This window comes from Carlito syrichta, unplaced genomic scaffold (genome assembly GCF_000164805.1).
Source record: "Carlito syrichta isolate Samal-C Ts95f unplaced genomic scaffold, Tarsius_syrichta-2.0.1 Scaffold146042, whole genome shotgun sequence".
NCBI classification, from domain to species: Eukaryota; Metazoa; Chordata; class Mammalia; order Primates; family Tarsiidae; genus Carlito; species Carlito syrichta.
Genome location: NW_007090138.1, coordinates 440,033 through 466,603, shown reverse-complemented (window position 1 = coordinate 466,603; position 26,571 = coordinate 440,033). Strand labels below are relative to the sequence as shown.

Here is a 26,571-nt window from a genome sequence, read left to right as displayed (position 1 = left end):
ATTTCTAAGTTTATTTTTTAAATGTTTTCTTGGCTGGGCATGGTGGCTCATGCTTGTAATCCCAGCACTCTGGGAGGCCAAGGTGGGGGATCGCTTGAGGCCAGGAGTTTGAGACTAGCCTGGACAATACAGTGAGATTTTTGTCTCTACAAAAAAATTTTAAAAATTAGCTGTGCATGGTGGTGCATGTCTATAGTCACATTTACTCGGGAGGCTGAGGCAGTAGGATTGCCTCAGCATAAGAGGTCAAGGCTATAGTGAGTGGTGATCATGTCACTGAAAAAAAGTGTGTTTTCTCCCTATGTGACTTCTCTTTTTCTGAGAGTCAGTAGCATGTGGGCAAGCAGTAGTGTAACTATTATTGTTCCCTACATTTTTGTCTACTAGAGAAAACATTTTAAAAATTTAAGAAGACAGCCGAGCACGGTGGCTCACACCTATAATCCCAGCACTTTGGGAGGCCGAGGTGAGAGGATTGCCTCAGCCCATGAGTCTGAGACCAGCATGGTCAACTTGGTGAGACCTCATCTCTACAATAAATCAAAAAAAGTAGCCAGGCATGGTGTGTGTGCCTGTACTTCCAGCTATTTGGAAGGCTGAGGCAGAAGGATCATCTGAGCCCAGCAGGTTGAGGCTGTGATGGTCAAGAGTGTGTCACTGCACTCCAGCCTGGGTGACAGAGTGAGACTCCAACTCAAAAAAAAAAAAAAAAAAATTAAGACAATGAAAGTCCATCCCCTTACTAGAAATAGTAAAACAATGACCTGAACATGAGCTTCTAATTTAAGTGAAAAATCTTCGCCTGACAATTCTGAGACAGTTGATGAATTAATATTCTTCATGTACATAAGATAATTAGCATTCTCTTTAAGATTGTCTCAGTTTTGAATTATAGTCAATGATGCTGAATACACTCTACAGAAATGAGTTGTCTCGATTTTTTTCTACATGTACCCAGAGGCGTACACTGGAACCCTATACTGCAGATGAGTTCTAGAAGGTTAACTGTGGAAGTTTCACATTGGCAGTTTCACTTTGGCAGCTTTCAGACAGGACAATGGAAATTGCTATAATCAGCTAACCCAGTTCATACAGTGTTCCGCCTCTTTTGTTCTTAAGCTGAGTAAATAATGCTTTGCATTCCAGCTCTTTATTTAATGTCATCAATAGCATACCTCAAGACCACTTTTTTGGCAGTATGTTAATGAATGTTTTGTTGAACCCTTTTCATCTATCAAGGACCGAAATATCTGATTTAATCTCAGTGGTGCTTAAAATAAACTTTTGTGGCTTAGTTGACTCAAGCTCTTATTTGAAAGCTATTCTTGTAGGCAGGGCCAACGGGAAGGACTGTGACTCCTCTGCAAGCTGCCCCTGGGATCACGTTGGAAGCCATGGAAGCCATTGTCAGGTTTCTTGACTTGGACTTGACTTCTACTCTCTGAACAGTCTGGATAGTAGGTGGATCTTGGTTCAGTGGTTTTTGTAGGTTTTTAGATTAAATAAATTGTCAAATAGTTTCCTCAAATGAGAAGCTCCTTGGTCGGGGAGATCAGGGCCTTGGGAAGGGACAGAGGTCAGTCAGCTCTATTCCCACTCCATCCTCTGTCTTCTGTTCAGGTCTTGCAGGACAAGGCAGGCTGAGGGATGAGGGGCATGTCAGGGATCATCTTGGGCTCCAGGAAACATCTAGAAAGCTAAGCCAGCAGTTTTCGAAAGTTTTTAGCTCTTGTATTTAGTTTCCATTTTCTTCTTCCTCCTTTTTCAGGATTGCCTTGTAGTGGAAATGGAAGATAAAGTTCTAACTGTGGTAAGTACATGTTCAGAAAAGTTGTTGCTATATTTCTTTACCAAAGGCCATGGGAATTATGTTAATTAAAGCAAATGCACTGTGAATGATTACTTCAGGAGAGACTTTGAAATATTGGCTTTTGGAATATGAGTCTATTAATTTAGGGGAAAGGGAAAGTATAAAAGTTATTTAACAAGACTGACTACTGTGAAAATGCTTAGATGAGAGCTATATTAGGGTCTCTGTTTTGTTTTGTTTTTCTTCTGAACCTTTTTGTCAGGGTACAATGATACATAAATTTCTAGCGAACCTGCTGGTCAGAGTTACACTGTTATACAAATTTCTCTTTAGGACCATTTTGATTAAATAGAAGTTCTTGGCAAAAGCCGTACAACGAAGGGGGCATGTGCTGTAGCTGTTTAAAGAGCATTTTGTAACTATTCATCCTCACTTCCTCCTTTTGACATTAGCCAGCCTGCGCTCTTTTGATAAGACCTTGCTTCTACTGAAGTTGAGGAATTTAGCAATGAAACTGCTATAAATATATTTTCCATAAATAGGGAGGCTTAAACAAATTGGGGGAATATAAAAAGTGTCACTTCTTGGATTCTCCCACTTGGAAAGAAAAATCACTCTCTGGAATTTCCTGGTTTCTTTGGTTGTTAATCTTGAAAGGTTAGATGAATCTGATTGGGGAAATGCCAAATGTAACCACTGTGACTTCTATGTGGAGACCCTTTAATAAGGATCTTCACATTGTGTCTGTTGAGTTTTACCTTGTCAGTGTTTGACATTCAGAGAATGTGAGTGATCACTAAAAAGATCAGAGACCTAAATATAAAATGCAAAACTATAAGCCTTCTGGAAGATAACATGAGAGAAAATATAGGTGACCTTGGGTTTGACGATGAGTCTTTACATAGAACAACAAAAGTACAATCCGTGAAAGAAAAATTTAAAATTTGACAACTAAAAACTCTGCTCTGTGAAATGCACTGTTCAGAGAATGAAGAGACAAGCCACATCCAGGGAGAAAATACTTCAAAAACATATCAGATAAATCACTCTAATGCAAAATATACAAAGAAACCCTAAACTCAATAATAATAGAATAGACAGCCCAATTAAAAATCAGAAAAGGCATCTGACAGACACCTCACCAAAGAAGACATACAAATGGCAAATAAGCACATGAAAAGGTGTCCAGCATCATCTGTAATAAGGGAATTTCTGATTAACACAACAGTGAGGGCTGGGTGCGGTGATGGTGGCTCATGCCTTGTAATCCCAGCACTTTGGGAGGGTGAGATGAAAGGATCGCTTGAGTCTAGGAGTTTAAGACCAGCCTAGGAACCATAGCAAGACCTCATCTCCACAAAAAATAGAAAAATTAGCTGGATGTGGTGGCAGGTACCCATAGTCCCAGCTATCACGAGGCTGAGGCTGAAGGATCACCTGAGCCCAGGAGGTTGAGGCTGTGGCAGTCTGTGATCTGTGCCACTGCACTCCAATCTGGGTGACAGTGAGACTCTGACCAAAAAATAAATAAAGCTTTTTACACAAAGCTGAAATAGTGGCACTGTTCTCACGGATTGTAAATATGGAGCCCAAATGCCACATGTTCATTGAGCGGAGTGATCAAAGTGATTGCTGACCAGGACTCAAAATTTTGGGTGAAGTGCATTTCTTTAGAAATCAACTTGAAATACATGTGGTTGATGATTGAACTTTGCTATCTGCCTCTCCTGTTCTAGGTCAAGGTTTTAAATGGCATCTGCGACAAAACCATCCGCTCCACTACGGACCCCGTTATGAGCCAGTGTGCATGCCTGGAGGAAGTTCACCTTCCCAACATTAAACCTGGGGAGGGTCTGGTAGGTTCTAATAACACAGGGTTTATTTTCAAATAACACACACTGTCCATTTACTAAAGTTGTTTTGTTTTTAATTCCGTATTGCTTTCACTATAATTCTGAAAAGTAGAATTAAATGCGTACCTTCCATTATGTTGTTAGGAATTTACTCTTTTGAATGTTGTTGGTATGTTTTCTATCTTCAAAGTATTTTAAAAAATACAATTTTAAAACTATATACTCTTTTTTTTTTAAGTTGAAGTCTCTGTCGCCCAGGCTGGAGTGCAGTGGCACGCTCATGGCCACCCCAGCATTGACCTGCTGGGCTCAGACGATCCTTCCACCTCAGCCTTCCAAGTAGCTGGAACTACAGGTGCGCGCTACCACACCCAGCCAGTTTTTTTATTTATTGTAGAGGTGAAGTCTTGCCAAGTTGCCCAGGCTGTTCATGGACCTGTGGGCCCAGGCAATCCCCTCACTTCGGCCTCCCAAAGTGCTGGAATTACAGACTTGAGCCACTGTGCTTAGCCAAAACTATATACTCTTATCTTGAAGGAATTGCCTTAGCAATTTTAATTTTTGGACTTAGCAGTGCAAGGAGGTACAAAACACGTGCACAGACCAGGTGCAGTGGCTTATGCCTATAATCCCAGCACTTTGGGAAGTTGAAATAGGAGGATTGCTTGAGGACAGGGGTTCGAGACGAGCTTAGGCAACATGGCAAGACTTCTTCTCCACAACAACAACAAAAATAAAATAAAATAATTAGCTGGGCCTGGTGGTGTGCACCTGTAGTCCCAGGTACTCAGGAGACCAAGACAGAAGGATTGCTTGAGCCCAGGAGTCAAGGCTATGGTGAGCTGTGGTTGTGCCATTGCACTCCAACCTAGATGACAAAGTGAGACCTCACCTCAAAAAAACAAAACAAAACAAAACAAAAACACTACTACTAACAAAAACTTACACAAAGGAAAGGTGGTCTCTGGGTACAAAATCAGTAACATCTGCACCTAAATGTCTATTAGCACTTAGGATGAATGTGAGAACAGGCTGATTGGAGGCAATAATTCTTAAGAAAAATTTCAAAGTATTTCATAAGCCACGTACAAGCTGTATAATAACAAACCCTGAGACTACATACAGGTGATCTAGTACTTCGCATGCATCCTATGGGATTAATTTGCTGAAATTTAAAGGAAGAAACTGTGAGGCCCATTAATTAGTGTAGAGGCTTTGAGTCAGAGAGAGTTGGGTTTAAATCCCAGCTCTCAAGGGATTTAACCTTTTTACATGTCAGTTTACTTATGGGGCTGTTGAAAGTATTAAATCAGATTATGAGTGCCAGGTGCCAGGTGTGGAGTGCATAATACATGTGCATTCGTGGTGGCTGCAGCTCCTATTGCTGGCATGGAGGAGAAAGAGAAGGAAAAGGAAGAGGAGAGGGAGGAGAAGAAGGGGAAGGAAGAGGAGGGGGAGGAGGGTGTCGGGAGCTGTGGGGAGATGTTAAGGAAGTCTCTGCTCTTAGATAGGAAAACAAAAGTCAACCAAATATGGACAAGCCCACATTCCTAACAGAAATGTGCATACTGACGCTGCTAAGCTTCAGAGTAAATGACAGATTATAACACATGAAGTTTAAATGGGGTGAACTTCTTGGAGGTGGGTTTATAGTCAAGTATTGGAGGAGAGGGCAGAAATGGAGTTGTCGTTTCAGATGGCAAAATTATACAAAATTATACAAGGGGAGTACCGTACATAGGGGAGAAACTGATGTTGTGATCTGTGAGGGAAGGTGTCAGGGCATGAAGGGAGTGGAGAGGACCCTGAAGGCGTTAATATTTAATGAGCTTCTCATCACAGAGTTGTGTAGGTTGCTGAGCAGGACAAGTTCCACATGATTTCTGAGGAAGATGCACATTATTACTACATGGATACCAGGGTGATAGCTACTTTTTTGCTCTCTTTCTCATCTTATAACAGCTTAATAAAGAGTTTTGCTGGGCATGGTGGCTCATGCTTATAATCCCAGTACTTTGGGAGGCCAAGGAGAGAGGATCGTGTGAGCCCAGGAGTTAGAGATCAACCTGTGCAACATAATGAGACCCTGTCTCTTAAAAACAACAACAACAAAACAATTAGCCGGGCATGGTGGTGGTATGTGCCTGTAGTGTCAGCTTCTTGGGAGGCTGAAACAGAAGGATTGCCTGAGCTTAGGAGGTCAAGGCTGCAGTGAGTTGTGATTGTGCCACTGCACTGCAGCCTGGGTGACAGAGTGAGGCCCTGACTCGAAACCAATTTTTTAAAATTACAATAAAAATAAAAAGTTTTGTAGATAGTGTCCATCTGCAGAAATATTTCCTCAATGATACAGCATTCACCTCTGAGTTTTGCCTCTCAGACCTGTTCCGTGGGAGAATATTCATCCTTATGCTTCCCTTAAATTGTAGTGTGCCTGTGACTAATTTGCTAGTTCTGTTGTGTTATTTAGCAATCTGTGTTTGTGCATCCTGGTCTGGGCTGTTAGTGAATCGAATAAGTCACCCTGCAATTGCTGCTGAGACCAAATTTAAATGAATATACTGTGTCCCTAGTCAAAGAGACGGTAAGAAAGTGCAGTTTTTGTTTGAAGTGCCTCGCTTATTCCAGAGGTCCCAGAAAACTCCTCCATCGTCAGGGTTGTGGCACAGTTGTTTAAGCCTGGTACTCAGGTTATATATCAAAGAGATCTCTGATTTGATTTCTTTCACTCCTATGCTGATTTGTTCAGTTTCTCTTCACCATCCTCTGGGTCTTGTTTCAGGAGGCTTAAAAATGAGCATTGTTCTGAAGGGACTGTCTTTAGCATTGTGTAAGTTTTAAGTCTCACCCACGACTGTATCTCTAAATGGTGGTGGAGTAATGAGATCATGTATTTGTGACTCACTCCAGGGCATGTACATCAAATCAACTTATGATGGATTGCACGTGATTACTGGAACCACAGAAAATGTAAGTATATATCCATTACATGTAAAAGTTGTATGTTTAAACAAATTTTAAACGTGGGCATACTGTTTTGTTATATGTAGTGAGGGCGTGGGAGTCTGTTTTGTGTATTTCTGTTGATAGAATATGGTTTGTCACCAGCTGTGGTCAATTTATTATTTAAATTGTCCTTTATTGCTCTTGCTTATACACCTTGCCTAGTTTCCACCCCACCCTTGAGTTCACTATTCCTTTTGCACCCTGAAAGTGTTGAGCCATAAATCCAGAAACGAAGATCCCTTAGTTGTTGAGAATCCCTCTTATAAGAACTGAGGTTTGTGGCCGTATGTGTCAAATTTTTTTTGTTTAATAGAATTTTTATATGTTTTGGGATTTTTGCACATGTTTTTAAGGTTGTTTTTGGTAATATTTGGCATGATATGGAAATTTAATTCTTCCCTACACCTGCCATCCCTTGAATAGAGTAAACAGGTCTGTGAGGAACTTTCATAGACTGTTTATTTCCTTCAAGAAATTCTACTACACGTAAGATTGCTCTTCAGCCTCCCCCCCCCCCAACATACTAATTTGTAAAAATTAGAGCTATTGGATGCTTTCTTATGGCTGGCTTTGGAATGGCATTGATATGAAACTAAAAATGTTTTAATAGCATCCCTGGGTCTGTCTCAAAGAAGCATATGACTGGAGAATTAATCTAGTTAATCAACTAAGGCAGGAGGAAATATTTCCCAAAAGTACAGGAAATTTTGGTAGCTACTTTTTCTAATTTGTTTGGTGGAGACATGTGTCTAATTTTGAGCTTCAGCTGCTAGACCTTTTGAGAAAAGAAAATGAGATGATCTTTGAGGGTTTGTGATAAGCACTTGATATTTGTAGTAAGAAAATGACATGGCTTAAGGCAGTGAATGAATTATAAATGCACTGTGTGGTTCTGGCAGACAAAGGGGTAGAAGATGGTGGTGTTTTTAAGCAGTTTGTGTTGAGCTACAGTGAGAAAACCCTGGGAATCACTCGGAATTTTTATCCCATGTCACTCTCCTAGGCAGAAACAACATAGGAAGCTCTGCTTTTTGGATTTGGGGAACAGTACTAAAGAAAAAAGTCACAAAATGCAACATATAAGGCTGGGTACAGTGGCTCACGTCTGTAATTCCAGCCCTTTGGGAGGCCAAGGCAAGAGGATTACTTGAATGCAGGAGTTTGAGACCAGCCTAGGCAACATAGTAAGACCTCGTCTCTACAAAAAGTCCAAAAAATAAGCTGGGCATGGTGGTGTGCATCTGCAGTCTCAGCTACTTGTGAGACTAAGGTGGAAGGATCCCTGAGCCCAAGAGGTCAAGGCTGTGGTGAGCTGTGGTTGTACCACTGCACTCCAGCTTGAGTATGGGAGTGAGACCCTGGCTCAAAAAAAAGAAGAAAGAAATTATAGCATATGAGTCTTTCTTTGTCCTTGTACCACTCAGTACGTTGTTTGGGAGTTAGATGGCTTTTTTTTTTTTAATGGGGATTGTCATTTTAGTTTTTAAAGAGTTGGAGTCTTGCACTCTAGTAATTTGGTGATGACCTTGTTTGGCTTAACCAGACCAGCGTGGTCTGGTTACCAAAAGACATGGAGTTTCTTTCCTTTGATGCCCCTCCCCCTACCTTTTTAAGCAATAAGATGAGAGTGGAATGAGAACTAAACAAAGCTACTTTAGACTCAAATGAGATGTCAAATGTCATTCATGACACATTCCCTGAATTCTTGCCGGAATCATAGCACTGGCTGACAGATTCCGGGTTTGCCTCGATGTGGTTCAGCCTCGTGCTCCCACATAGGACGGTATGGAAATCATCTCAGAGAGCGACGGTTACCAAAAAAGAAAGCTCGTCTTATTCTATATGGTAATTGACTTGAAAATGTCACTTGTACCTTCAGTCATTCCACTTGCGTTTTTGGAGTACCTGGACTGCTCTAGGCTATGTCTAAATCTAATGATGCTAGGCCAGGTATTCTAAATACCTGGGAGGTTGAGGTAAGAGCCTACTTCTCAAGACTTAATTGGGAATATTTTATACTTCATGTTAGAAATTTTATACTTAACAATCAGTAGAAAATGCCAGTTCCAGGTCAGCTTTTTGGCTGTTACTTAAGGTCTCTGTAACTTCAGTGTTGGTGTTCTTACGGAAGCCTCGTGTGGGGATGGCAATGGCTGCTGCAGGTCACCCGTTGCTTTGCCTGAATTGACTCTATGTCATTCTATCTTGGACTCCACACAGAAGCAATAGCCAGCAGGTCATTCTCAGGTCTTCAGTCTATTTTTTTCTGAAGGTTTTTTTTGAAGGTTACTTGAGATTGAAGGACAGACTGACAATGTCTGGTGATTCTCTCTCTGATATCTTTTTTTTTTAATGTTGTTTGAGACCTTGACAGGAGTCTTGATACGACCTCATCCGTATTCCCATCCTTCACCCTCGTGATTAGGTTGGGAGTTAGATTAGCCTATGAAGAATGGTGCATTCTTCTCCAGGTCATCACCCTTCTGCAGCAAACCAGCACAAGCATCATCTTTCAGGAGTGCGACTCATGGCAAAGATAGGCAGAAGCCACTGCCCTGGGGAGGACGTTGGGCCCTAGGTCTCTCTTTACCAGTGTTCTGCCAAGCACAGCTCTTAATCACTTGGTAGGACATCTGAGAGATGAATGCATGAGGATCCCCAGGAAGGAAAGTCAGTAAAGGACACTGGTGCTTATTGTTTAAGATTGAACATCTGTAGACAAGGACTTTGTGGCCTGGGGACCATCTTTGGTAAAGTGAAGCTTATCTTAAATGAATACCTCGTCCAGGAAGATGAACTAGACTGTACTTATTAGGATCAAAATGACCAAAGTAGGTCTGTCACTATGTGTAAAGTATCTGAAACACAGGGGCAAAAAGGAGCATAGATAAATTCATCTTTTAGGCCGGGCTTGGTGGTTCAGTCTATAATTCCAGCACTTTGGGAGGCCGAGGAGAGTGAATTGCCTGAGTCTGTGGGTTTGATACCAGCCTGGGCAACTTGGTGAGCCTTGTCTCTACTATTAATAAAAATTTGCTGGGTATGATAGTACGTGCCTGTAGTTCCGGCCACTTGGAAGGCTGAGGTGGAAGGATCGCTGGAGGCCAGCAGGTCAACGCTGGGGTGGCCATGAGCATGCCACTGCCCTCCAGCCTGGGTGATGGAGTGAGACTCCAACTAAAAAAAATTAATAAATTAAATAAATAAACAAATGCATCTTTAAAAAGTGACTTAAGAGACTCAAGGTGGGCCATCTCTCTGTGATATCCTTGTCTCTCAGGTAAGTACTGCTGGCGGGTTAAATATTTTTAAAAATAACTGTCAGTTACCTGTGCCTTGCAGTGGGCCTAGATGAGGGAATGTTTCTGCAGTGTAATGCTGCTTGCTAATTTCTTGATGAGCCTATCACAACAGTTGAGTGGGAAAATTCGGCAAGTGTGTCCTGGGTTTGGTGCGGTTCCTCTCCTCAGGTGCAAAGGTGCTGATTTTTGGTTAGTTGTAAGTTGTTTCAAGATTCAGCCAGTTTTTTAAGTTATAAAATTAAATACTCTGGTCTAGATAATGTTTGATTAGAATATGGACCATCAGGAGTTTCTCCTTTCTTCTTTTCTTGGTCATATGAGATATCTTAAACATTAAGAATTTCTAGGTTGCCTATATGAACAAGAGTACTCTGAGCAAAATAGTTGACAAATAGATTATATCCTTTATATGTATATTTAGTTGTGGTTGTAAATTAATAGCAAGGTACTATTTGGAGGAAGCAAAGTTCAAACTTTGTGTGTGTGTGTGTTTGGAGTCAGAATCTCACTGTCGCCCAGGCTGGAGTAAGTGGCATATTCACAGCCACTGTAACCTCGACCTGCTGGGCTCAGGTGATCCTTCCACCTCAGTCTTCCAAGTAGCCGGGACTGCAGACACATGCCACCACACACAGCTAATTTTTGATTTATTGTGACGAGTTATCGCCATGCTGCCAGGCTGATTTTGAATCCCTGGGCTCAGGCAATCCTCTCACCTCAGCCTCCCAAAGTGCTGGGATTACAGGCATGTGCCTGGCCTTGAACTTTGTTTTGATACTGAAAACTCATTTTTTAGAAATTTAATCTGAAAATGAAAAATAAGTTATTTAAAGAAATTTCTGTTGACACCAACTTTCTATTTGAATAAAATTGCAATAGAATGTAAAAAAAGATGGAATGAAAATAAGATATAGTTTTAATAAGGAAATAGGATGACAGAGTAACAAAGATGATCTTTAAAAAATAACTGTCAGTTACCTGTGCCTTTCACAGGTTTCAATCGTTGACCAGCTTTTACAAGATTAATTTTGATTAATTACATGTTCAACTGTTGATCAGCTTTTACAAGATTAATTTTGATAGGGATATGTGTTAGGTGTTTTTTAGATAGCTTTTATCAGCTAATTTGATGGTGTGTTCAGACTCTCCCTGATAAATTAGATGAGCCTGGCTGTTCTAACTGAGAGATGATTGGTTGTAACAGACACTAGGAAAATGGATGACACAGTGTTCACATTAGGTCCCATATGCTATGTAGTCTCAGGGGACTAAAGGTACATTGTTGTATTGTTCCTGAGAACATTTTGTTTCCGTTGCTAGCTGTCTACAGAAGAAGGAAAGAAGTAGTAGGAACAGAAAGTAATGGGTTTAAAAATTAAGACAGGTTTTTTAAAATTTTATTTTATTTCTGTGCAGTCTCCTGCAGACAGATCTCAGAAGATTCATGCAGGTGACGAAGTCATTCAAGTTAATCGACAAACTGTGGTGAGTTTGTTTATTGAGACTGAATTTCCCCCTTTAGAACTTTTAACTAAATGCTTTATTTAAATTGAATAGAAAGTTTAATAAAATGAAATCCATTTTAAGTTTTTAAAAATGTGCAGTTCATATCCTGTTTCCCACTATCTTGCATAGTGCTTGCCTGAACATAATATCCGTGTCTGCCTATTGGTTTCTGTTTCCTCCCAACTTTGACTTCCTTGACATAAATTTGTAAACTTGTTTTTTCATTATTCATGAGCAAGTCCTCCTTCTTCATTTTCTTTCTTTGAAGGTGGGGTGGCAACTAAAAAATCTAGTGAAGAAATTGAGAGAGAATCCCACAGGAGTCGTGTTACTGCTTAAGAAACGCCCTACCGGGTCTTTCAACTTCACTCCTGCTCCCCTGAAAAACCTCCGCTGGAAGCCACCGCTCGTGCAGGTATCTTACTCACTGTAAACCCTCAACTAGCATCACACATGAACACAGGCCAGTGTCTGGTTTGTTTAAAAAAAAAAACAACTAAAATATGAAGGTAGGCCTGGCATGGGGGCTTAATCTCAGCACTTTGAGAGGCTGAGGTAGGAGCTTGAGCCTAGGAATTTAAGACCAGCCTGGGCAACATAGTAAGACCTCATCTCTGCCCCCGCCAAAATTAAAAGGGACTGGTTTCAGGAGTTTGCTTGTATATAACACAGACCTCTAATCCTGCTTATGTGAACATATAAATTCTAGAGCTACATAGAACAGTGTAGTAGCAACCAACCATATATGACTATTAAAATAATTAAATTGAAAGTTCATCACTAACCACATTCAGATGCTGAATATTCATGTATGGCTGGTGGCTGCCGTATAGGACATTGTGGATATAGATATTTCCATTATTGCAAAAAGTTTATTCTAGTCCTTTTCCTTTCTCATTTCAAATACATACAAGGGAGGGCCCCAGCCAGGCGTGGTGGCTCACACCTATAATCCCAGCACTTTGGGAGGCTGAGGTGAGAGGATTGCCTGAGGCCACAGGTTCAATACCAGCTAGTCAACTTGGCGAGACCTCATCTCTACAATCAATAAAAAAATTAACCAGGTGTGGTGGCGTGTGCCTGAAGTTCTAGCTACTTGGAAGGCTGAGGCAGAAGGATCACCTGAGCCCAGCAGGTCGAGCCTGTGGTGGCGGCCGTGAGTGTGCCACTGCACTCCAGCCTGGGTGGCAGAGTGAGACTCCAACTCAAAAAAAGGGCGGAGCCCCCCAAAACCCAGAATCTATTTATAAGAAATTGTGTATTTATTCTTACATGTTTAAACTTCAGTCACCTTCAGATACTCTCTGTTTGATGCAGTATGTCTATAGGGATGCTTTATCCACTGCTCAAATTTTTGAACAATTTTTGAACTTGTCAATTTTGATGCTGTTTTTGTTTCACCTCTTCCACATCGGCAAAATGTTTCCCTTTGAGGACTTTTTTCATCTCGGGAAACAAAAATAGTTACTGGGAGTCAGTGAGATCAGGTGAATAGGGAGAGTGGGGCATGAGGGCCATGCCATTTTTGGTCCAAAACTGCTGAACACTCAGTGCAGGGCCGGCAGGTGCGCTCGTGAATCACACATCATGAAACAAGCACATGCATTGAAAGAATCTCTTTAAAAAACGCACTGAAGCTGAACGCAGCCTCTCACAACAACACTAGTTAGTATGCTGGTGCTGATGGATTCCTTGAACACTTATCTAGTAGGGGAAGCCTGTACTACAAGGGTCCCCAAAAATAATTTCAGTTATGTTTTGGTCCCACCTTGTACTTATATTACTGTATTCAGCTTGTTCACTAATCTGAGAGAGACTACATGGGGTTGAGTCTTTAGTGGTGCTTTATTACCAAGGCAGGATGGGGGTGGTGGGAACAGTTCACCTAGTAGAGAGATATATCATGTGATTGCTTAGACATTATATTTAAAATTGTCAGTCTAGGCCAGGCACAGTGGCTCACCCTATAATCCTAGCACTTTGGGAGGATTAAAGTGGGAGGATCGCTTGAGACCAGGAGTTTGAGACCAGCCTGGGCAACATGGTGAGGCCTCGTCTCACACAAAATTTAAAAAATTAGCCGAGAGTGATAGCACACACCTATCATCTAGGGTTACTTGAGCTCAGGAATTTGAGGCTGCCATGATTAGAGGCTACTGCACTCTAGTCTGGACAACAGAGCAAGACTCTGTCTCTAAAAAACTAAAAATAAAAAATAATAAAGGAATTGACGGTCTATGGTGATAAAGACAAACTGACTTGGCTGGGCTTGGTGGCTTATACCTATAATCCCAGCCCTTTGGGAGGCAGAGGTGAGAGGATTGCCTGAGCCCCTGGGTTTGAGACTGACCTGGGAAACATGGCAAGACCTCATCTCTACAAAAAATATGAAGAACGAGCCAGGCAGGGTAGTGTGCACCTTTAATCCCAACTACTTGAGAGGCTGAGGTGGAAGGATCACCTGAGCCCAGGAGGTCGAGACTGAGGTGAGTGGTGATTGTAACACTGCACTTCAGCCTGGGTGACAGAGTGAGACTCTGACTCAAAAAACCTACAAAAAAACCCAAAACAACAACAAAAAAAGGGCAGGCTAGTGTTAGTCTCTTGATTTCTGGAAATTCATTTAAAAAGGGACACTCTTCCACTTTCACTGGGGTTGCTTACTTTCCTGCCAAGGTCCACTAACCGTGCAGTTTGGGGAAGAGGCGATGGTGAGAGAGACACACTTTGTTTTGCTCATGACATGGGGAGATCATCACCATCAAAGTCAGAGACTGTTTTACGGCTTACTTCCAGGGGTTCTTGCGATATCTCCAGGATATTTTTTGAATGTAAACTCTGGAAGACAAATACTCTGTGGTCTTGCTTAGGCCCCGCCCTGGGTCTTTCTCTGAGGTTTCTTCTTCAGTGCCCTGTATACCCGGGGGCTCTCTGTTCCCAGAAGGGAGCTCTTGAATGCTTTCAGCATCACGAGTGTCATCCTGCCATGAAAAGGTGTCCATCATTCTGTGGGTACACCACAGTCCTGGTCATTGAGGGTGATTGATGTGAAAGTAATCCTCAGGGTTTGAATTTCCAGGGAGTTTCTATTCTGAGGGGATACTTCAGCTTACTTGAAAGACTGGATCCTGGCCTCATGTTTTCAGATGTGGTCCAAGGTTGACATATTACGATGTGAATTGGTTACATATGGAGTAGAATGGACAGACTGTGCATTAGTAGCTGAAGTCTCAGGTATGGGGGGGTTAAGTCCCTATCTCTCTGTGACTCAGTCTCTTAGCTGAAAATGAGCTGTCACTCTGTGATTCTCCTGGTGGTCACTTCTGGCTCCCTCACACTGGCTGTTCAGTCCTTCTAATCCTCAGTTCACAGTCTCGCTTCAGGGATATTTTTCATCACAGCCCAGGCTAGGCAGAGTTTAGAGGTAACTTTTTTATGTCTGCCCAAGGCCTAGCACAATCTCACTGGCCGTTACCCAACATTTACATGCCTTGACTCTAAGATTCCCTTGCTGTTCCTTTACCAACCACAAAAGATTTATCATTGCTGTCATTGTTAGACTGTAGAAAAAATAAGATTGAAAGTTCACACAAATTTTTCAAAAACAGATTCTTTGATAATGATTGCATAATGAAAATTAAACTACAGTCGAGCATGGTGGCTCACAGCTGTAATTCCAGCACTTTAGAAGGCTGAGGTGGGAAGATTGCTTGAGCCCAGGAATTAGAGACCAACCTCAGCAACATAGTGAGACCTCATCTCTACAAAAAAAAAAAAATAGCTGGTCATGTTGGCACACACACCTGTGGTCTCAGCTACTTGGGAGGCTGAGGTTACAGGATCGCTTAAGCCCAGGAGTTTGAAGCTGCAGTGAGCCATGATCATGCCACTGCACTACAGCCTGGGTGATGGAGTGAGACTCTGACTCAAGAAAAAATTTAGCTGTATGGATTTTAAATTTTTTAAATTAACTTGTATGCATGTGTATATATAGATAGTACTAAATTAAACAGTATAAAGTTTTGTACTTACTATGGAAAAAAGTATCTCGAACCCTCTACATGTGTTATCTCAATCTTCACTGACACCCTGTGTTGATAACATTTTTGTCCCTATTTATTTCCACTTTATAGATGAGACACAGAGAAGTTGAGTGATTTGCTCAACAATGCACAATTAATAAGAAATACAGCTAGAAAATAAATTTTAAAAATATATATATTAAAAAAAAACCAGGTTTGGTGGCTCATGCCTGTAATCATAGCACTTTGGGAGGCCCAAGCAGAAGGATGGCTTGAGACCATAATAATAATAATAATAATAATAATAATAATAAGTTAAAGAAGTACAGCTAGGATCACACCCAGCATTCCAAGACCATATTCCTAGTTAATAGTAGCATTGCTAGTGATTTTCATGAAGTAACTTACCTAATCCTGGCTATAACTCTATATGAGAGGTGTTGTCAGTGTCCCTCTTTCACAGAGGAGGAAATTGAGGTACCGATGTTTAAGTGATTTGCTCAGAACTGGAATTATAACCCTGGCTTATTTTTTATCACCTCACATATTTCCATATGCTGATAACACCAGAGAATCTGGCCTGTGTTTTCAGCATATATTTCCTGAGTGGTTGGGCCTGAGCCTCTGCTTCTTACCACTATGCGTCTGGTCTTTCAGACCCCTCAGTTCATTCTGAGTGTTTCATGGTAGGACACAAGGTAAGCATTGCTGATATCTGTACACACAAGAATGACCTGGATCCCTGTCATGCATGGGGCTGGTGTTGGTTTGGGGGGGAAGGTCCTCTAAGAACGACCTCCGAGTTGACCTCCTCTCTGGCACTGTCACGTTCCTGTTGCAGACCTCGCCTCCTCCCACGACAACCCAGTCCCCTGAAAGCACCATGGATACCTCACTGAAGAAGGAGAAGCCGGCCATCATGGGTCTTTACATTCCTCCTCCGCCCTCCGTTCCCTACTCACCCCGGTACGTTGATAATCAGTTTTCATGGTGTACTTGTTTCCTGTTTGCATAGATTTTCAATAGTAGGGTGAAGACCATGAGGATCTTGAGAGAGGAAGTTGCTGAACTGCAGCGTGACAGGGATGAACTTGAAACTGCTGTTATAAAGTGTGATTGACCAGGTGCCATGGGTCATGCCTGTAATCCCAACACTTTGGGAGACTGAGGCAGAAGGATCACTTGAGGCCAGGAGTTTGAGACCAGCCTGGACAACATAGTAAGATCCTGTCTCTATAAAAAATAAAAGTAAAAAATTAGTTGAGCAAGGTGGCTCATGCCTGTAGTACCAGTTTCTTGGGAGGCTAATGTGGGAGGATAGCTGAAGCCCAGGAGTTTGAGACTGCAGTGAGCTATGATCCCACCCCTGCACTGCACTCCAGTCTGGTCAGCAGAGCTAGACCCTGTCTCTAAAAATAAATATATAAGAAATAAATTCTTAAAGTAAGTTGCTTTCTTAAAGGCTGTCTTAAATGCTACATGGCATGATAAACATGGTATATAGATGGCAGGGGACAATTTAGGAGTGATCCAGGCTGATCACTTCACATCTGCATATGCTGATAAAACGAGAGAATCTGGTCCAGGTATTTGGCTTACATTTCCTGAGTGCTTGGACCTGAGTTACCATCTGATACAAGGCAGATTCAGTTTTGCCTCTAGAGAACCACCAGTGTCTTATTCAGTTGTTCAAAAATAAATTGGGAAATATGTAATTATGCTATAATATTTCATAAGACAAAATTCAGGCTGAATTCATTCCGGTGACATTTGACTTAATTAAATTAATTAATTACTTTTTTGAGTTGGGGATCTCACTCCATCGCCCAGACTGGAGTGCAGTGGCATGCTCCCGGCCACCCCAGCTCCGACCTGCTGGGCTCTCACCATCCTTCCACCTCAGCCTTCCAAGTAGCTGGAACTACAGGCGCACGCTACCATGCCCAGCTAATTTTTTAACTTATTGTATAGATAAGGGCTCACCATGTTGCTCAGGCTGGTCTCGAACCCGCAGGCTCAGACCACCTCTCGTCTCGGCCTCCCAAAGTGCTGAGATTATAGGCTTGAGCCACCGCACCTGGCCTAGGAGTATTTTTTGTGCTGATTTTTGTTGGAAGCTAGGCTATTTGCTTTCCTTGTGTTTCTTCTGTGTTAGGTACAGAGAATGTTTGACATTGGTTTTCTCTTTCTTGAGTCTTGGTTTACTCAGAACTCATTACCGCATGGAGAGAATTTCCCGTAAGTGATCAGGACAGCCTGGCTCACGGGATCTTAAGTGTGTTTAAAGCTGCAGGTAGTCGTGGTGTCTGCATATGGAGAGCGCAGAGTTTCAGTGAAGACCAGTATGTGGACTGTTCTATCAGAAGCTGTAGGGAGATGCCTCCCCTTGACCTGAAATGTTCTTGTCTGAGCCTCAGAGAGGGGGAGTGGCAAGAAAACGGATATGTACATGGTGAGGGAAAAGGGACCTGGGGTTAGAAAAGGCACTGGGCTGGGCACAGTGGCTCATGCCTGTAATCCCAGCTCTTGGGGAGGTCGAGGTGGGAGGACTGCTCGAGCCCAGGAGTTTCAGATTCGTCTGGCCAACATATTGAGAACTTGTCTCTACAAAAAAGATGAAAATTATCCAGGTGTGGTGGTGCACACCTGTAGTTCCAGCTACTTGGGAGGCTGAAGTGGAAGGATCACCTGAGACCAGGAGGATGACAGAATGAGACTCCAACTCAAAAAATTAAAAAAAGAAGGGGAGGGGAACTGGATTAAACTACTTCAAGGAGACAGTCTTGAGAGGGCACACACACCACTAATGAAGGATTTTCTGAGAAATAGCAATGCAAATGGATTTCAAAGAAAGAAGTAGTGAGTCATAAAGGAGTTGTGAGTAGGGAGTTGTATGCCAGGTTTCAAGGGGTAGAAGATCTCTTTGGTGGGAAGAGTAAGTGGATGCCAGGCCCACCTGGGGATACCACACACAAGCAAGGCTGATCACTGGATTGCTTTGAGACTCAGTTGATTCTGTATTTTGTCTAGTAGTTTTTATGCTGATTATCTAATGGAATTTACTAAATGCAAACAATTAAACCAGTTGGCAACTTGGACGCCACTGAAATTAATTTTCAGCTTTATTATGAACGGATACTTAGAATGAGGATGGAAATCAGCGACCCAACTTTTGCCAGTGTCTGTAATATTTAGTTCAGAAGAGAGTCACTCTCCACTGGTCACTCCAGAGACTGCTTTGTATTTTTAAACACAATGTTCAAATCTTACAACTTCATTGTACATCAAGAGTCTTTTTTGCTGGATCTTGGCAGAGAGATGCTACTTCTGGCATGAGAAAAACGGTTTGCTAGGTCATACTAACATGTGATTGCTACTGTGAAGAGATTCAGCTACAGGCCAGATGACAGGAAGACTAGCACTATTTTTTCAAAGGTATACTTGTTTAGACATACATAGACAAAAATTTAACTAGGCTCATGATATTGGTCCTTATTTTACAGGATCTGTATGTACTTGAAGGGCAATTGAGGTTGAAAAAAAGGAACACTTTTACTCCAGTTAGAAAAGGAGCATTCGACATTTCTTATGTGTGCTGGAGGTAGCATGATGCCTAGAACACTTCAGTATGAGAGAATCTTTGTAAGTAACTTAATTATTTTGTACATTCTTTTCCAGGGATGAGAATGGGAGTTTTGTTTATGGAGGAATCGGTAAATGTAAACAACCACCACCTGCTCCTAAAGGCTCAGAGTCCCCGAATTCCTTCTTGGACCAGGAAAGCCGGAGACGGAGATTCACCATTGCCGATTCAGATCAGTTGCCTGGGTACTCGGTGGAAACCAATATTCTGCCCACAAAAATGAGAGAGAAAACACCCTCTTATGGTAAGTTTCTGAGTGTTTGTTTTGTTCTGTGTTGGCCTTCTCTTCTCTTCCCCGCCCCCTTCGTTCGTTGGAAACTGTTGGATGAATCTGGCATACTTAAAGGGTGATCCAGAGAAAACATAAACCTCAATGAAATTCTAAGTATGAGAACTGTATTCATCTCTGTAAAGCGAAGCCTTGTTGAGTCATTACTCTGCCTGGCAGCTAGGCTGAGCTGGGTGAGATCATGTTACGGTTTTAACTCTCAGTGCTTGGGTTTTAACTTTGGAGTTGCTTTGCTCTGTAAACTCCCGGACTCAAGTTGGGCGTGCCGGTGTCCTGACTGCTCGCTATGGAAATTCAGTGCTTTAAAATACTTGCCTTGTTTTAAAACATGTATTGCTTCTGCGTAAGTGGGCGTCATGTTGTGGGGTCTAACTTATACATAGAAGGAGCCACTCAAGTCCCCAAACTCATTGGCCTTGTCCTCTTCTTTCTTGTTCCTCTGAAGGCAAGCCCCGGCCTTTGTCCATGCCTGCAGATGGGAATTGGATGGGGATTGTGGATCCATTCGCCAGACCTCGAGGTCATGGCCGGAAAGGTACGTTTAATCCAAGCAAACCAAGCATCACCAGGCAGGGAGTGGAAAGACCCAGAAAGACCCAGACCCTGGTTTCAGCTCTAATCCAAAATGTGTTATAATAATTAGACAGAGTATGTGGCCTTTCTGAGTTCTATTTTCTCGCCTATAAAATCACAACTGCTGAAGATCCATAAGGGCCGGCTTACTTCTAGAATAGCAAGATGACATAATCCTAGTGAGTGATTGTAAATACTCAAATCAGCATTGTGTGCTATAAAAAATGCTGTAGTGGATGGGCACGATGGTTCATGCCTATAATCCCAGTACTTTGGGAGGCCAAGGCAAGAGGATTGCTTGAGCCCAGGAATTCAAAACCAGCCTAGGCAACACAGGGAGACCTACACAAAATCAAAAAATTAGCTGGGCATGATGGCACATGCCTGTAGTCCTAGCTGCTTGGGAGGCTGAGGCAGAAGGATCGCCTGAGCCCAGGAGGTCAAGGCTGCAGTGAGCCGTGATCCTGCCATGGCTCCAGCCTGGGTAACAGAGTCAGACCCTGACAAATAAACAAACAAATAAATAAAAGGCTGTAGACTTTAATAGTCTAATTTTTAAGCAAGTAAAAATAAATTATTCATTAAACAATCTTATCCTAAATTTTATGACTACCATTATTGGAGTCTTTTGTTTTCTGATGAACAAACATGAATTTCTTTCTTCCAAATCCTTCTTGTGTTGGAGAATAATTACTGCTGAAAAGAAATATATAGCTGAGTGCAGTGGCTCATGCCTGTAATCCCAGTACTTTGGGAGGCGGAGGTGAGAGGATTGCCTGAGCTCAGGGGTTTGAGACCAGCCTGGGCAACTTGACCAGACCTCATCTCTGCAATAAGTGAAATAAATAAATTAGCCGGGTGTGGTGGCTCATGCCTATAGTTCTAGCTACTTGGAAGACTGAGGCAGAAGGATCGCTGGAGTTCAGCAGGTCAAGACTGTGGTGTCCGTGAGCGTTTTACTGCACTCCAGCCTGGGCAACAGTGAGACTCCTACTCAAAAAAAAAAAAAGAAATTTGTGTTTAATTCATGCTGTAATCAAAGTTACTGGTTATTACACTAATCTTGAGGGACATGTAAAATATTCTTATTTTTTTAGCCAGATTACTTCTGATTATCAATACTAGCAGAATATAACATTGTTTTTTCAGTGTTGAAACAAAGAGCAGGTGAAAAGTTAAAAGTGCAATAGACTTTAGATAGTAAAAGGGAAAAAAAAAATTCTGGAGACTCTTTCAAAGGGATCAACCCCTGACATCTCCTAGGGACTGGGTAAAGGCCAGTGCCGTGACTCATGCCTATAATCCCAGCACTTTGGGAGGCTGAGGAGAAAGGATCGCTTGAGCCCAGGAAGTTGAGACCAACCTGAGCAACATAGCGAGACTTTGTTTCTCTAAAATTCAAAAAATTAGATGGGCGTGGTGGCACATGCCTATAGTCCCAGTTACTTGGGAGGCTGAGGCGGAAGGATCACCTGAGCCTAGGAGGTCATGATTGTACTGCTGCACTCTAGTCCAGGTAACAGAGTGAGACCTTACCTCAAAAAATAAAAACAGAATTTGTTGCCTGAGTACCCCTATCACCTGGATCATGCTAAAGTGGAGATGGCTTAGGATTCTGTTAGTTACCATGTGAGTATCTGTGGAGCAGTCAGCAGGTGGCAGGGCTGTCCTTTGTTTAGACTTGAGAATGTTAACATTTCATTGCCATCCCGACAAGCCCAGAGTTAGCCTTTTCTTTCTTTCATTATTGAGAGAGGAAGTATATAGGCTGGAGAGTATGAAATTGAAAAATGGAAAAAACACCTGTTCCCCCGACTCCTCCTTCCACATTGTTCTTGCATGATGATTTTAGCTAAACAGTATCTATCTGCACAGTCACTTAAACAAATATCAGTTTTACCAGGATATACTCATCATAAAGTTTATCCTTTTAAAGTATATAATTAGGTGGCTTTTAGTGTATTCACAGAGTTGTGCATAAATTATCACTGTTTAATTCCAGAACATTTTCATCACCCCAAAAAGAAACCCCGTCCCTTTGAACAGTCACTCCCAATTCCATCCTTCTCCAGGTCCTGGCAGTCACTAACCTACTTTGTGTCTATAGATTTGCCTATTCTGGACATTTCACATAGATTTATACAATCCCACTATTTTTGATAGTGGGAACTTGACTTTTTCCCTTTGATTACAAAACAAGTACATTGAAAAACATCTAGAAAGCCTGAGAAAATGAAACAGCTGGAATATGCTTCTCTAACCTGGAAATAATCACTGTGAATGTAATTGTGTTTCCAGTTATTCCAATATTTACACTGATACACTTAGAAAAATGTGCAAACTGGAAGAGATAGAGGTTCAGTTATAATCTATAAAGTGAATGTTGTCTAGAATATTTTTTTTTATATAGCTGCATTGGTGTGCCTTCTTATAGCTGTAGCACCTATTTGCACATTATGCTACTGTTAGAAATCTAGGTTGGTTTTTTTTTCCAATTATAAATATTTCCATAAGCATTCTTGTATAGCATATATCTTTGCAGATTTGGGGGAGTCTAATTTCTGGGTCAAAAGAATGCTAGGCTCATACCTAGCATTGGAAGGCTGAGGCAAGAGGATCATTTGATCCCCAGGAGTTTGAGGTTACAGTGAGCTATGATGGTTACAGTGAGCCATTGCACTCTAGCCTGGACAACAGAGTGAGACCCTATTTCTCCAAAAAAAAAGTAATTATAATAAAAAGCTAAATGTTGAAATGTCCTGCATTTTAAGTTTCTATTTAATTTCTCTCTTTTTTTCTTTTTTATTTAGAGATAGGGTCTCACTCTGTTGCCCAGGCTAGTCCTGAATGCCTACAGTCAAGTGAGCCTCCCATCTTAGCCTCCCAAAGTGCTGGGATTACAGGCATGGGCCACCGTGCGTGACCCTATTCATTTTCTTAATACTTCACCCCCTCCAGCCCAGAGGGTCTACTGGCATTTAGGGCAGGGCATTAAAATCTTTGATCCTCATCCACTGAAGAATAGTTCCTGTCCTTCATTTAAAGTGACAGGCAGAGGCAGCCCACCTTTTTCAGTGCCCCCTGGGGGTACTGCAGGAGTAGCAGTCTTGCTCTGGAGGTATGAGCTTCTCCCAGAGGTGACTGAGCAAGACAGATGGAAGGAGGAGAGCTTGAGACGATCATATGACTTTCTTTATTTTTTTATTTCAAGTGAAATTATGAAAATTCTTACACTGGATGAGAGGTATAGGCTCTTGGGACAGGTACAGTGGCTCATGCTTGTAATCCCACACTTTGGGTGACTGAGATGAGAGGATTGCTTGCACTCAGGAGTTCGAGACCAGCCTGGGCAGCAACATCATGAGGCCTTGTCTCTACAAAATTTCAAAAAACCAGCTGGGTTTGGTGGTACACACCTGTAGTCCCAGCTACTCAGGAGGCTGAGGTGGAAGGATTGCCTGAGCCTAGGTAGTCGAGGCTGTGGTGAGCCATGATCGTGCCACTGCACTACAGCCTGGGCGACAGAGTAAGTCCCCGACTCAAAAAAAAAGGGTCTGGACTCTGATGCTCTCTGTCCTTTGCCACCTCTCAGGGGCTACAGCAGCCTAAAGGAGGAGGGGCCTCTTCCATATCTGCTTTCTAACACCCAGTGGTAAGCTTAGGCACATGTGAGGCCTTGTGGTCCACCCAGGGAGGAGAGAAGTGTATGCTGCTCGCCATCAGAGTGGCAGCATGGGTCTGGGTGGCTGAGGGCCCTTCCAACAACATTATGCAATGAATTGGTTATTTTATTTTATGTTATTATTATTTTTTTTGTCAGAGTCTCACTCTGTCACCCAGGCTGGAGTGCAGTGGCATAATCATGTCTACCACAGCCTCCACCTCCTGGGCTCTGGCAATCCTTCCACTTCAGCCTCCCGAGTAGCTGGGACTACAGGCATGCACCACCACACCTGGTTAATTTTTAAAAACTTACTGTAGAGATGAGGTCTTGCCAAGTTACCCAGGCTGGTCTCAAACCCCTGGGTTCAGGGCAGTCCTCTCGCCTCTGCCTCCCAAAGAGCTGGGATTACAGGCATGAGCCACCATGCCCAGCCAAGTTGTTTATTCTCACACACTGTGGGCTTTGTCTGGAAACAGGGGAAGACGCCCTTTGCCGTTATTTCAGTAACGAGCGGATTCCCCCCACCATCGAAGAGAGCGCTTCTCCGCCATACCGGCTCTCCAGACCCACGACGGAGCGGCATCTGGTCCGGGGTGCAGACTACATTCGAGGCAGCAGGTGCTACATTAACTCCGATCTTCACAGCAGCGCCACGATTCCATTCCAGGAGGAAGGGACCAAAAAGAAACCCATGTCCTCGGCCACCAAGTCCTCGTCCACGGAGCCGTCCCTCCTGGTCAGCTGGTTTACTCGCCTGAAACTGTTGACTCACTGAGGCTGCCCTGTTTGGCCTCCCTCCTGGCTCCTCTCCCAAGTGCCTTCCTTCTGCAGAGGACAGCCTCTCCTTGTTCAGCCGCAGTATTATGTAGTGACCTTAAGCCATTTTTTTTTCTCTTTTTTGGAAAGTTGTATACTGCCCTTCTCAGAAGTTGAAAGTAACCAGATGGGGGACACATGCAGAGGATCTTGGGTGGCTTTAGGGACACGGAGGAATAAGGGTGGAACCTACTTTTCTTGCTTCCCCAGAGGTGGAACACTCTAGAAATTGGAGTCTTGGCCAGAAATGTCATTGTAAGGGACTGGTGGCATCCTTCCTTTTTTTTTTTTAATGGGAGAGAGGGACTAAAATTGGTGGCTGTTGTAACACAGATGTGTCTGTTGGTGGTCCAGCTTTACCTGAAAAAGCCAGTGGAGAAAACGTTTTTGTTTTGAGTTGTAAAACTATATATCCTATTTGTAAGTGTAGCAGCTGTGACTTTGAAATAACATGTGACAAATATCTACGCTGTTTCAAAGCTAAGGTGTTGAGAGATGTTGGGTGTAGGTCTGTTACACTTGGTTGAACCCTTTCTTCACAGTGGTTTTGGGATAGGTCAGTGACTACAGAAACAGCATGAACACATTTGGATAGGGCTTGTTACACACAAGGAAGTTTATGGTTATTTGTGAGGGGTGTCACTTTCGTTGTTATATATTATTGTCTTTAAGGGAAAAGAAGCTATAAGATCTGCTGACAGCCAAAGTATCATTCAGAAAAGTGAAGCAACAAGATTTAGGTTTATGAGAGATATGTCATTTTGCATTTTGACCTGTTGATTATTCGCCAGGGGGAAAAAATGTACAATTCTTTAAAATTGTACACATTTTGCTGATTAGATATATCTTGGAAAGCCTCACGGTCACTAATTTTCAACTAGCACCTGCTATTTTGAAAAAGTGTGTCTGGATATTAACTCTTGTTTAAACTGAATGTATGATATTTTGTTAGAATGGAAAAGTACTATCTTGTTAATTTAAGTGTTTTAAATATAGTTGTATATTTTTCTTACTCTTAGTCACATGTAATTGAAATATTTCTGTTTTGCGTCCTACATGAAGCTAGTGAAACGGAGTGTTCAGGGTGTTTTCAGATTAGCAAATTACCCCATGGTTGTTGCCAGCAGGGTGCTATGGTTATAAAAATAAGAGTTCGAGATCAGCCTAGTCAGCATAGCAAGACCTCATCACCACAAAAAAATTGAAAAATTAGTCAGGCCTGGTGGCATCTACCTGTCGTCCCAGCTACTCAGGAGGCTGAGGCAGGAAGATAGCTTGAGCCCAGGAGGTCGAGGCATTGGTGAACCCTGACTGTGCCACTGCACTCCAGCCTGGGCAACAGAGACTCTGACTCAAATAAAATAAAATAAAATAAAAACCAAAAATAAACCCTCCCCTGCATTTTGGAATTTTATGGATTGGAAATGGAGACGTTGAAGATGCCGGTGTCAAGGAAAACTCTATGAGGGGAATTTCCCAAGGTGTATTTTTAAACAGAACTGTTATCCCCTACCCCAAAATACCCTCTCACATGCTTCTGGAATCGGTCACTTTGCGGAGCTGCCTAGAATTCAACCACGAGAGATTCCCTGGAGTTAGGAAACATCCTCCCTGTAAATGCCTCTGTTGGGGTTAGAGGAACTAGCAGCCACCCACGTTCTGGTGGGACCACATTCAGTCAGTCTATTCTCCTGCCAGCCTGCAAGGAACTGTGGTGAAGATCCGAGTCTTTTATGGGAGATGCCAGGGGGCTTGGAGGGTGTGACTCACTGGGTTTTTGGCACACGATAAGGCGGGGCGTGGGGTGAGGAGGCCCAGCGGAAGGCACTGGTGGCAAGGAGGAGCTCTGTAAAAGCAGGCGAGCCAGCCCTGCCCGTTTTACTGTTAGCTTGAGCTGGCTCTACGCCTGGGAAGTGGGTGACCGGGCTTCCTCTCACTCCCTGGATTTTGGGGAGGGCTCCTGGCGCTGTGGTCCCACTGCATAACGAGTCAAATAGCTTTGGAGGTCTCAGCTAGAAGGTTAGCCCCTGTTCTTGGAGAAAATACCACTTGTGAATTGAATAGCAGTCCTCAAGAGGAATTTTCAG

General features: G+C 42.6%; 1 protein-coding gene across 1 annotated transcript in view; it reads left to right on the top strand.

Annotated features, from left to right (window-relative positions):
* LOC103251815 (connector enhancer of kinase suppressor of ras 3) overlaps positions 1 to 26,571 on the top strand; it is a 352,217-nt gene that overhangs the window by 82,805 nt on the left and 242,841 nt on the right. Inside the window, exons 5-12 of the mRNA XM_021708754.1 lie at positions 1,769 to 1,810; positions 3,547 to 3,666; positions 6,574 to 6,633; positions 11,388 to 11,456; positions 11,746 to 11,892; positions 16,341 to 16,465; positions 19,178 to 19,386; positions 19,877 to 19,966. Coding sequence (XP_021564429.1) covers positions 1,769 to 1,810; positions 3,547 to 3,666; positions 6,574 to 6,633; positions 11,388 to 11,456; positions 11,746 to 11,892; positions 16,341 to 16,465; positions 19,178 to 19,386; positions 19,877 to 19,966 — 862 coding nt within the window. The remainder of the gene's footprint in view (positions 1 to 1,768; positions 1,811 to 3,546; positions 3,667 to 6,573; positions 6,634 to 11,387; positions 11,457 to 11,745; positions 11,893 to 16,340; positions 16,466 to 19,177; positions 19,387 to 19,876; positions 19,967 to 26,571) is intronic.